The sequence below is a fragment of the Poecilia formosa genome, unplaced genomic scaffold (genome assembly GCF_000485575.1).
Source record: "Poecilia formosa unplaced genomic scaffold, Poecilia_formosa-5.1.2 Scaffold269, whole genome shotgun sequence".
Classification (NCBI taxonomy): domain Eukaryota; kingdom Metazoa; phylum Chordata; class Actinopteri; order Cyprinodontiformes; family Poeciliidae; genus Poecilia; species Poecilia formosa.
The window spans coordinates 797,994-809,140 of record NW_006800208.1 but is presented as its reverse complement, the minus strand read 5'-3'; the positions used below and the strand labels follow the sequence as shown (position 1 = coordinate 809,140).

The following is an 11,147-nucleotide window of genomic DNA, read 5'->3' as shown; positions in this document are numbered from 1 at the left end:
TGTGTGTGTGTGTGTGTGTGTGTGTGTGTGTGTGTGTGTGTGAGTGAGAGAGAGAGAGAGAGAGAGTGTATTACTATGCATTTGTTTGTTGGTGTTGAAACAATGAGGCTTTCATCTTTCTGAAAAAACGGCGGTGTGCACCGCAGCTCACATGTGGGCTTTGTGTTTGTGTGTGACTAGTTCTGCTGTAGTTAAAAAGTATAAATGTCTACACAATGAAAGACAGCAGGTAACATCCACATTTTGGTTTTACTGGATGTTTTGGCTGTTTTTATCAATAGAGGCACAATAATGAACATCAAGAGGACAGGTGATGTAGGCCTAACAAAATCTCACACTGTTTGTAGAGATAACAATAAAAGTGTAGATAAAAAAAAGTATTTATAACTTGTTCGGTGTCTTTTTGTAGGCAAGTGTCTGGCTGTGACAGAATGTCTGTTGATGTGTTCAAGAATTGACACGAAAAGGCTTTTTGAAAGGGAACTTCATCGGACAAAGCTTAAAATGATCTGATCTCGAACTGATTGGTGCTTTCAGGAACAAGGAGAGGCAGCTGAGTTTTCATGTGTTTGGTTATTGATCACAACAGCCTCATTTTGATGGTTGTCTTTGCTTTAAATGCTGTTCCATAAGAATCTGTCTGCCATTCACACAGCCTCAAAAGGATAAATACAGGCTTTAAGACATCACAATTATTGATGTGCAACAGAAACTAGGTTGAATTTTGTTCATCCGTCCCAGTTGGTATGCAGGGCGGGTAGCACAGTACAGAGCCTGGAACAGCATATTTAGCACGTCGCACATCTCCCTTCCAAGTTGTGCCTGCTGCCTGCTGTGGTGCAGCGCTGGGATTGTGGAGAGCCATGATGGATGTGATTAAACATCATGCAGCCAGATACTTCACCCAGATGGCACTCAGAACATGTTATTAGTCTCACGTAGCTCCAGTGATCTGCCTCTGACACAAATCCATAGAGCGACCCACTTGGGAACAAATCTCAATTTGCGCAGGAAATCGTTTGGTTCCGGTATCTAAAAATATCTGGGTATTTACGCTCGCAGACAAAACAGCCCCTTCATGCTGCGTCTCAGTCTAAAGCAGATTACACCATGTGAATATAGCGAGTGCTTTACATTTTCTGATTGGATTTTTTTTTTCTCGTTTCTTTTGTTATGCAGTGTTTAGTTTTTACAAATGCATGTACAGCATTGCCTTCTTGTTGAGGGTAATTCTGCTTTTAAAATCATAATTAAAAAATAATTACAATCATTTGTTCTAATCAGTTCTATGAAATTGCATCTCTGTCATTCTCCTATGTTAATGTTTGCGTTACGTTGCCACCATGAAAACTACCACTGTCCTTACGGTACCCTAGTAGTTAACAATCCAGACTCTCCACATGGTGCCTCTGATGAATGTCTGCACAGTTAACACATTTAGATTTATGAATATTTAATAATAATTCCAACAATACTGGAAGATTCAAGTGTTCAAAACAGTCCAGAAACATTTTAAATTTGTCTGTGAAATGCAAAGTAGAAATCTTACTTTACTCCCACTTAAAATGGCTAAAATAACACAAAGGCAGATTAATGAGGTCCACATCATAATTCAGTAGTTTGAAGGAGGTTTTTCCTGCTGAAACCTCATGTGGTTTGGTGCTCCTGACTGTTGAAGTGAGAGCGAACACCATGTGAGACCTAAAGAAATGTCTGAGCAGAATTGTATAAAAATAAATAAATAAATAAAAATCAGTGGAAAGGTTAGTAGGAGGTATTAAAGGAAAAAATTGTAAGGAAAAATTCACTTAGGCCTTTCATGATAACAAATTTTACTAGACTCTAAATTGTCCCAGTAATTATTGCGATAAATGATAATATTGGTGTCATTTATCGGAACATTCAAGTGATAAAGTCATAGCAGTGCCAGCTCACCCGCTGACAGACCACAGCATTTTAATTTTGTAAAGGACACTTCACACTGGAACTGGAAAATATTTTAGATATCCAAAATAAAACACAACAACCAAAAACTAAATAAAAACCACAGAGTGCCCTGACTTTTTTGATAGATGGAAAACAAATTTTTATTATCTGTTGCAAGACAAAGTTATTTTTGGTGAGTTCAGGTAAATATTTTTTTCCTAACAGATCAATAAAAAAATCATTCAACATCGATTGATGAGCGTTTATTGTGAACAGAAAATGTAATGGGTCAGCTAACTGTTCACGTAACAGAACCTGTGAACGTATTTATTTGCTTATGCACTGCGTGCGTGTGTGTTAAATATTTGAACACATGTGAGCATCTGTCTCCCAGTAACACTGACACAGATGCCACATAAACCTGGTTGTCCTGTTTCTCTGACGCGGTGCCTGAACGCCTCCTTTCTGTTTCCTGTCTGTTCCCCCTCAGCAAGGAGCTGAAGCTGGCCTCCCAGAAGTCTCAGCGTCTGGACGAGGTACCGAACTTTTCCTAAACTCCACCTTACGTAAGCGGCTCCCTCTATCCTGTTATGGATCCGAGGGGGTTTGTTTATCCTGAAATGGAGATTTGATGAATGGGCTTTGGCCTGAGCTCCTGCTGCAAATAAACTGCTCAAGCCGAGGCGGATTTAGCATCTATTTAAATACATCTATGTTTGTGTGTTTGACTTGCAGCGCAATGTGGACCACAACGGTCAACAGCCAGGCATGAAGACCAGGTGAGCAACAAATATATGTTGTTCGTGTTTGCTTATTGATTTATTCACTAGTTGAGCATCGGTAGAGCTGACTTTAACAACACTTTTGTCTGTCTGTCTGTCTTAATGTTGTGATGCACAGCAAATAGTTGATTTAATCTGTTTATGCAGTTTTCTTTTACATGTTCTGCACATTTTGAAGCTTTTTGTCTTTGCTGAGGGAACATCTACTGTGGGTTTGCGTATAATATTATCATCTTAAGGTTTGAGGAATTGTGAATTCGAATAAGATCTTTATTATTAAAGAGTAAAATTTTCAGTTTTAAATGTGATTTTTTTTTCGTTCTCTTTTCATGGGCTGGATTTTGGTTTCTGTTTAAGCCACAACAAAAACTGAAAAACAAAGCAGCTGTGAACATTGGTTCTGCATCAGCCAGAAAGAGAAACTTCTGCTCCGTAATCCAAATATTTAAACTGTTTCTGAAGCTTCTATGCAGAACCTCATACTTAAAGTGAATATTTTAGAATGGGTGACGACAGGAAGTGAGTACGTAGTTTAAGATCTGAGTGAAGCGGGTGAAGACAAGCGTTTGTATCAGCCAGAGGGAAACGACGAAGCTACAGTCGGAGCAGAAATAACAGACGGCGAGGCAGAGAGTGTGTTCAAGAAGACTTGAAAAAGGTGGATGTGATTCAGTGAGACGACTTTCCTGCTTTCACTTCGACTTGTTTGGATGACTGGAGCAGAGATGTTTGTGGAGAGCTAGCTGGAGGCAGCTTGCCTCATGTCTGCTGGAATTCAGACGTAATCTTTGTTTTTTGTAGTTTACTTTACAAATGCAACGCAGCAGTAAGCTGATTATACTTCATGTTCAAATTCATATTTTCGCCTAAAGAAAGGAAAGCAAAAGAGTTAAGCAGTTAGTTAAAAATAAATAAATGATGCTTCATTTTGACATAAAATCAGATTTGAAGCCGACTCTCCAAACTAAACATTAAGCTGAGGACAGAAACCTGTACATGCAATTCATTTCTTTTGGTATTATTTAATGTTCATAAATTTAGGTTGAGAGTTTCTTTTGGAAAAAAATCAGCATTATTAAATCAGCATATTTTGGGTTAATAATGTTCTATGCTTCACACTTTGCAGTTTAATTTGGATTCTTGCAAGTCTCATAATGTCACAGTCCAACTTTCCTGTCACCAAACTTGAACTTATTCAAACAACAACAAAAAAAAGATGAAAATGTGGTGATCTGATGGTGAGACAAAGTTACAGCAGCTAATTATTGACCAGAAACGTTTCACTTCTTACACCTTTTAATGGACAACATATTGGATCAGGAATGGACTAGTGATTTTGCTTTGCTTCTTCTCTTGAGACATACTCAAGAGAAGAATGGAGATGCGGATCTTCAGAAATCCACGGGAGCTTTAATCTCAGACAAAGACAGAGAACTGGAAACTCTGAGGAACGAGGTACTCTCATCAGAATCCCACCTCTCAGTCGTTTCTCAGTGGCAGGTGTGGAAAAGTCTTTTCCGTCTTTGGCAGATTGTCATGCTGCGCAGAGAGAACGCTATGGCCAAGACGCTGCAGTCGGCTGTGGAGACGCTGGAGAAGGACAAAGCTCAGCTGCAGAGTCGAGTTTGCGCTCTAGAGCAAAGGCTGATGGGAAGCCAAACCTCAGACTCCGAGGGCACAGAGGCTCCCCCATCAGGTGGGCAAATATTTCTAATAGGTTTTGGATTGTAGTTTGAGAGCAGATCAAAAATCCATTCTTTTTTTTGTCCGGACGCTCCCGCAGGCAATCCTGTCCTGCAGCAGCTGAGAGAAGAGAAAGAGTTCGCTGAGGGACAGGTGAGGCCGATGCAGACACTTCAATAGACCCAAAGAGATTCGTTTCATCTTGTGCCATGTTATTATGAGTGATTTAAATAATTATCTATATGTTTGTTTCGGTCAGATCAACTTCCTGAACAGCGTGATCGTGGACCTGCAGAGGAAGAACGAGGAGCTGAAGATCAAGTTGAAGAAGCTGGTCTTGTCAGAGTTCAACGGAAACGACGGCACAGACGGGTAAAGAAAACACAAAGTCTAAATGTTCTCCTAATGCAGAGATGCAACAAGGAAAACCAGCTTACCGTTTCACTGTTATCCAGGCTTTTATAAATGATGGAGGTAAACGTTTAAACCAGTCCATCATCCTCTATGAAGTCACCGCTAACTAAAAAAAAAACCAAAAAAAACAATATGAAGCAAGCATCACTCCGTACAGCATCTTCAGTGATAAATGTATCAAACGGTGAGTCGGTTCTCTCGTTGTTCTCTCCAACAGGTTTGAGGAAGCGGTACCAAAGCGTAAAAAGAAGTCGGCTCCTCGTCTTTTCTGCGACATCTGCGACTGCTTTGACCTCCACGACACAGAGGACTGTCCCACGCAGGCGCAGAGCCCCGACTCCATACCTCACACCACCTACCACGGCAACCCGTCCGAAGAGCGGCCCTACTGCGACATCTGCGAGGTGTTCGGCCACACCACCGAGTCGTGTAACGACGACCAGACCTTCTGAGGCGCTCCGCCGCCGCCCTCCCACTCCGTCGCCTGATGCATTTCTTACACTCCTGCTCCAATAAATCCCTCAGATTATTTCCATAATGTATTTTTATACCGTGTTGTTGATGCGTCGAGCTGCGATCGACTCTCCTAACCCTTTTGTTCCTCTGAGAGACAGGGTTCTGATTGCGGTGCAGAACGCCCGTCAAAATTCGCTTCGTCGGTGCAATATTGATGTTTTTATCAAATGAAATTTGCTTTCCGCACTCTTTTTTTTTTTTTACATGTTTTGATGTTTTTGGGTTTTTTTTTACTAAGTGAAAGTGATTTTCACGTGTCGTTTCTAGGCTTTTGTTTTCGGCAACAAAGTGATGCAACTTAATGAAGCACAGTTAAAACTGAAGGGAAACAAAGATCTGCACTGTTTTTGTTAACTAATCAGCAGCACTGCCGCATGACGCATAAAATAAATGATTTATGCTCAGTTTTATTAGTTAACATCCTGGTCCGGTTTAAACGAGGCGGAATCAAACCTATTTTTTCTCATCTGTAATAAACACGATACATAAGAGCGTATAAAACAGTCCTTAAAACACGTGAGGAAAAACTTATTAAAAAAAAATCTAACAAATGTAACAACGATATTATAAAGTTGAAATGTGGATATTTTGTTTCAAGAGAGCAGCAATAATTCAGTGTGAAAATCTTAAATAGGAATATCTAATTTTGCATACAGGAAGACAATAATTGGAACAAAAAGGGAAAGGAAACACTTATGGAAAAGAGGAAACCAGATTCATAAATTCATAAGCTGTTGTCAATTTGGAAGAATATTCTTACGTCTTTTCCGCATTTTGTTACGTTATTACCACAAACTTTAATGTTCTCTAGCAAACCTCGGGGACTGAGGAGCTTTATTTACGCTGAGGCTCAATAACACACAGCTGGGCTCTATTTTCGTATCAGAATCTCTTGGACTGGATTTTATTTTGGGGCATCGGAGCAATCGAGACTGAATACGAAACTATTTGTAAAAATTGGCCTTTTTACATCTAAAGACAGTTTGCTGCACCAAATTTTATTCTGGGGCATTAAAGTGAAGAGATTTGAATAACAATATAGATTTCTACTTGTTAATAAGAAATGTCGGTTTTCGTTCTGGGTCTTTTTTTTTTGCTCCATCTCATAAAATCCCAATAAAACATAAGATTTGTGGTTTTAACGTTAGAACATGTGAGGAATATGAGTTAATTTGCAAGCATCATTTTACAAATCGTGCTTTGTAATGATGCTTATCTTGAAACATTTTCTTATTCTGGAAATATTACAACTTTATCCACTAAATGTACCTTCATAGCACATTTTTTGATCAAAATATCAGTGATCCTCTATGTATCCTCTGAGCACAGAGTTATTATTTAACCGTTTTTATTTTTGAAGCTACTTCTTATTACGATTTAAATTATATATTTTTTATTAACGGTTGCATATTTTTTTCGCAATGTTACACCGTGTTTCTGAAAACATAATAATTTTTCAAACCCTCATAGTTTGACCAACATCGGCACCGATGGTACCTGATGGAAGCGACGGGTGACGTTCTACTCTTGGCCTGTAGAAAGTAGATGCAGAACGCATTTGGGTGGGAAAACAAACTAAAAGATGATGTGACAAAAAATAAAAAATCGGGAAAGGGATCCAAATTGAAAATATGAAGCTTGTGTTTGGCTATTTTCCTTCATTGTATCGTGGGGTTGACAGCTGTTCCGGTCATAAATTTTTTTTTAATGCTTTACATTTTTGCGAGAGCTTTAAGGGGAGCTTTGTGTCGGAGCTTGCTTTAAGGTTAAGATTTCAACCCTTTAGTCCGACACGCGTTTCCTCAGCTTCTAGGTCAGGGATGAACATATCTGCGTTTTCACCTTCTGTTCGTTGCTGGTGAAAGCGACGGGAGGTTTGATGAAGTTACATTTTGTTATTTGTCTCCTGATGTTTTAAAAGCCAGCGACCGATCTTACAGGGAAATAAGCTAGCACTGATGAAGTTTAACGCCTGGAGTAGGACTACTGTAGTACAGGAGACTGACGTGGCGTCCAGCCTGGTATTGCACTCTCCACTTTAAAGATTTGGTGTTTAAGCAGGCCTTGTGGTCTGCAGTTGTAACTTTTTTTGTTTTTGCTTTTGGGAATACTGCTCTCCAAAGCCTAAGAGTTGACATTTTGGTTGTAACGCTTATTCACTTTCAGAACTGGAAGAAAATTCAAGACATTCTGTTCTTCCTATTGTGATTAGTACATTTCCTTATTTCGACCTTGTCCTTGAAGCTACAGTATGCAAATTTATATTTAAAATCAGTTTTTTACATGTTTGGTCAAACTGTCACTATGTCCTGACTGTATGGGATGAGACAGATAATCTGTGATCTCCTTCAACTTCTTTCTAAGCTATTATAGCGATCTGTAAAAATGCACAGCTTCCGGTCAAAAACAACCAATCAGAGCCAGGAGGAGTGTCTTAGCGCCGTCAATCATATTCATGTGCTCGCTGCTAAATGCGCTAATGATGCATTCAAACCCAATGCATTATGCGTGTCAAAAACACATCTGATGCTTCAAGTTTGACACGTGCACTTTTGGTGCGTTCACATCAAACGCGTTTTGAGCGTCAGGTGTGTCTGGTTTACATTCAAAGTCTCTGTGGAGCGACGGACGTATAGGGCTCGCTCGACGGACGTATAGGGCTCGCTCGACGTGTCAAACTCTCCAAGCTGTTCAAATGACACCTTCACGTAGACTTTGAATGTGAACCAGACACGCCTGATGCTCAAAACGCGTTTGGTGTGAACGCACCACAATGGTAGAGAAACGGCTCACCGTTACAGGAAAACGTTTTAACGGCCGTCTTCGGCGGCCATGTTAACTAGCCTTAGCATTCATGGCAGACTCAACTGTCAGGCAGACACTGTAGTGTATCAAAGAGCAAGGAGGGGAGTGTACATGGTGCATATGCGAGCCTGATTGACAGCGCTAAAACCCTCCCCCCAGCCCTGATTGGTTGTTTCTGTAGTTAATACTAGAAGGCGGAAGTGTTCAATTTTTTTTTTTATTTTACAGATTATCTGTCTTATACTATACTGACACAAAATAGTGATAGTTTTAACAAATATGTAAAATGTGTATTTTTTTTTATACAATTCACATATTGTAGCTTTAATGCTTTCTATCTTGTCTCAGCTAATCACAGACACCTATGATGATTTAATTGAAATAATACTCCATGAACATGATGGTTAGAGACGGTGTGTGTATGTTGGAACTGAAATTGTAACGTTTTTTAATGAAGTAGTACATAATTTGGCTAATATATAGTGGGACTAATACCCAACAAGCATTTATTTAGTTAAAAATGCACCTAGGCAATGTCTAAATGGCCCATACATATGTAGACTAAAATCGGTATTTGATCTAGAATTAAACATTTTTTATGTCTGATTTCGGTTTTTCAATATTTATTAGGAGTCTAAATGTAAATTTGTTTAAGCCTAGATTAACAAGCAATAAAACTTTTAAACATGAGCTACACAAATGCGCAAATGCAAATAGTACGATTGTTTATGTGTGCTGCTCATAGTTTTGTCGTCACTGTAAAATGTCCTTTTTAAAAAAAATCCAAATCATGATAGGTTTATGAGCAGCTTGATCGCAGAGGGGCTGTTTGAGACTTTGTGGTTCTGGTTGGGATGAAGGTTGATGAGGAGCTGTGGGTATTTTCCTTCCATTAAAACAAACCCAGAAAGCATCTTCTGTTCACTTTGACATTCCAGATAAAAGTGTGTGTTGCTCCCAGTACAGCAGAAATGTGGAAATCTGTCATATTTACCACAAATGCTCAACATACAGATCTCAAATTGACAAAAATAGTTTCTTTTTATGAACATAAAAGAAAAAGAAAGTATCAAAAGTGGAACAGTTAGCCTTTGTTTTTTCTAAACATACTTTTGTCTTTTTTATTTTGCTTTATGCCATGTTTTTATTTATTTTACAGTTCTAAATATTGGTGTCATAAACAAGCTTTAGCTTTGGAGCTCAATATTCACTCTGTGCTCTAGCTGAGCTAAGCTAACAAGATGCTAGTTTCAGCTTTTTGTTGAAGGCTAAACGTGAATACACAGATTTTCTAAAGTGGAATTTAATTTCCTTAAATTAAACTCCTGTAGCAACCACCTTTGGACATGTTTTGTTCTAAAGCACAATTTTTTGGATCATATTGAATCTTCCCGTGTAAAAGTGATGCAACGAACTGTTGGCACTAGTCTCTGTAAATACTAAGCAGAGGTTTCCTTCTGACGCATGTGTACACGGTGCCATAAAACAGAAATATAGCTTTTAACGTGTGCTGCATTTTTATTTTTCTGCCAGTTAAGAAGACTGAAAGTATAGAGGTTTACACTCCCAGTGGGAAAAAACGGTTTGTAGAAAACTATGCGTTGTGTACTTTTCAAGTGATGACTCTAATTGTTGGTGTAATGTTTTATATATGTAACATCTGCACAAACAAGTATTTTACAGACGTGGATATGATGTAAAATGTCACTGTTTTCTATGTACTGTATATTCCTGAACGGTCCAATAGAAATTCTACGACGGGGTTTTCTGGTGTCCTGATTTCTTCTTAGTTTTTCCGACCGTGTCCATTAGCATCTTTTAGTCAGCAGGAACAAGATTAGCTTTTAAACTAGAGTCTGAATTAAAAAGAAAATTTAAACATGGGTAATTCCTTTAAGTCTCACATAATATACATTCTACACAGTTAAATATGTGGCATACACCAATAACGGTTTAGTTTGGCATTTTCCTTTTAATCAACACAAATGTAGCACAAAAGTAGCAACACAGTTTATTTTTGTATTTCAAGCAACAACTTTCACTCTCATTTTTTCAAAGATCAAAATTATTTTTCTTTTATTGTTAAAGTAATTCTCATACCTGCTGAACTGTTTTTTTTTATGTTTCTATGGCTATTCTGGTGATTCTTTGTAGTCACTCTAATCTTTAGATTCTTGATCACACTTATCATTGGACGTGTCTGTAAACTGTTTTTCCTGACCTCATTAGATCAAATTAATTAAAAAAAAAAAGATATTTTGAATCAAACACACTTTCACACTTTAAGTGGATACGAATAATGAGCTTGTTTCCCCCCCACCCCCCACATTAAAAGGCGAGTGGCAGTTCCAGCTTATAGGGTATTTCTCTCCATTTTGTGTGTCCAAACACTAAATGACCATGTTCGCCAATAAAAATTGTGGACTACAATGTTTACTAGCATTTAAATTTGTAACCCTTTCCATTAAAAATTCACAGTGCGTGCAGCATGGTATGGAGGCACTCATAGATGCTCTTTTCTCAAATAAATATAGGCTACTGAGAACTTCATGGCAGAAACAATAATCCCAAAGCGTCATGCTCTGTGGTCCCATCTGAGTTTTAGCAAATTCCCAACAGAAATTAGAATGAAAATGTGAAGCAGGTACAAAATGTAGATTGTGACGTGAACATATGCTTATACATAAATAAAGAAAGAATAAAGCCTTAATAAAACTTGAAGACATTTATTTAATGTAGAATTTACAAAACACAGATCAGCTCTCCCCAGAGTTTCTATGGATGATTTTGTTCTAAATGGCGCCCCCTTCTGTTCAATGAAAACAGCTCAGACAAAATAATTTTAAAAACAATCGAATTTGACTTAAGCAAATCTTTCGTAAAGTAATCTTTGAGACACGCAGTTCATTTACAGTACTTAGCTTGGTGTAGTAATTGTTTAAAATACCAGCGGGAAAAATGCAACAAACTGGTCAGTAATCATAAAAAATTTTGATTTGGAAAAATTGATTGCTGTAATGA

General features: G+C 38.3%; 1 protein-coding gene and 1 long non-coding RNA gene across 6 annotated transcripts in view; both read left to right on the top strand.

The window, feature by feature from the left end:
• Positions 1–6,919, top strand: part of clip1b (CAP-GLY domain containing linker protein 1b) — a 32,304-nt gene extending 25,385 nt beyond the window's left edge. For 4 of the 5 annotated variants that reach the window (XM_007570850.2, XM_007570852.2, XM_007570848.2 and 1 more), the window contains 7 exons: positions 2,417–2,462; positions 2,662–2,705; positions 4,067–4,163; positions 4,239–4,404; positions 4,492–4,544; positions 4,651–4,763; positions 5,023–6,919. In XM_007570850.2, coding sequence (XP_007570912.1) covers positions 2,417–2,462; positions 2,662–2,705; positions 4,067–4,163; positions 4,239–4,404; positions 4,492–4,544; positions 4,651–4,763; positions 5,023–5,257 — 754 coding nt within the window. In that variant the 3' untranslated portion in view covers positions 5,258–6,919. Of the gene's footprint in view, positions 1–2,416; positions 2,463–2,661; positions 2,706–4,066; positions 4,164–4,238; positions 4,405–4,491; positions 4,545–4,650; positions 4,769–5,022 lie in introns of those variants that run through there. The other variant, XM_016681097.1, reaches the window with a different exon arrangement.
• On the top strand, positions 2,715–3,911 carry LOC107838516 (uncharacterized). The gene is made up of 2 exons (XR_001664598.1): positions 2,715–3,508; positions 3,585–3,911. It is a non-coding gene; the product is annotated as an uncharacterized LOC107838516 (long non-coding RNA).
• Positions 6,920–11,147: the final 4,228 nt, after the last annotated feature.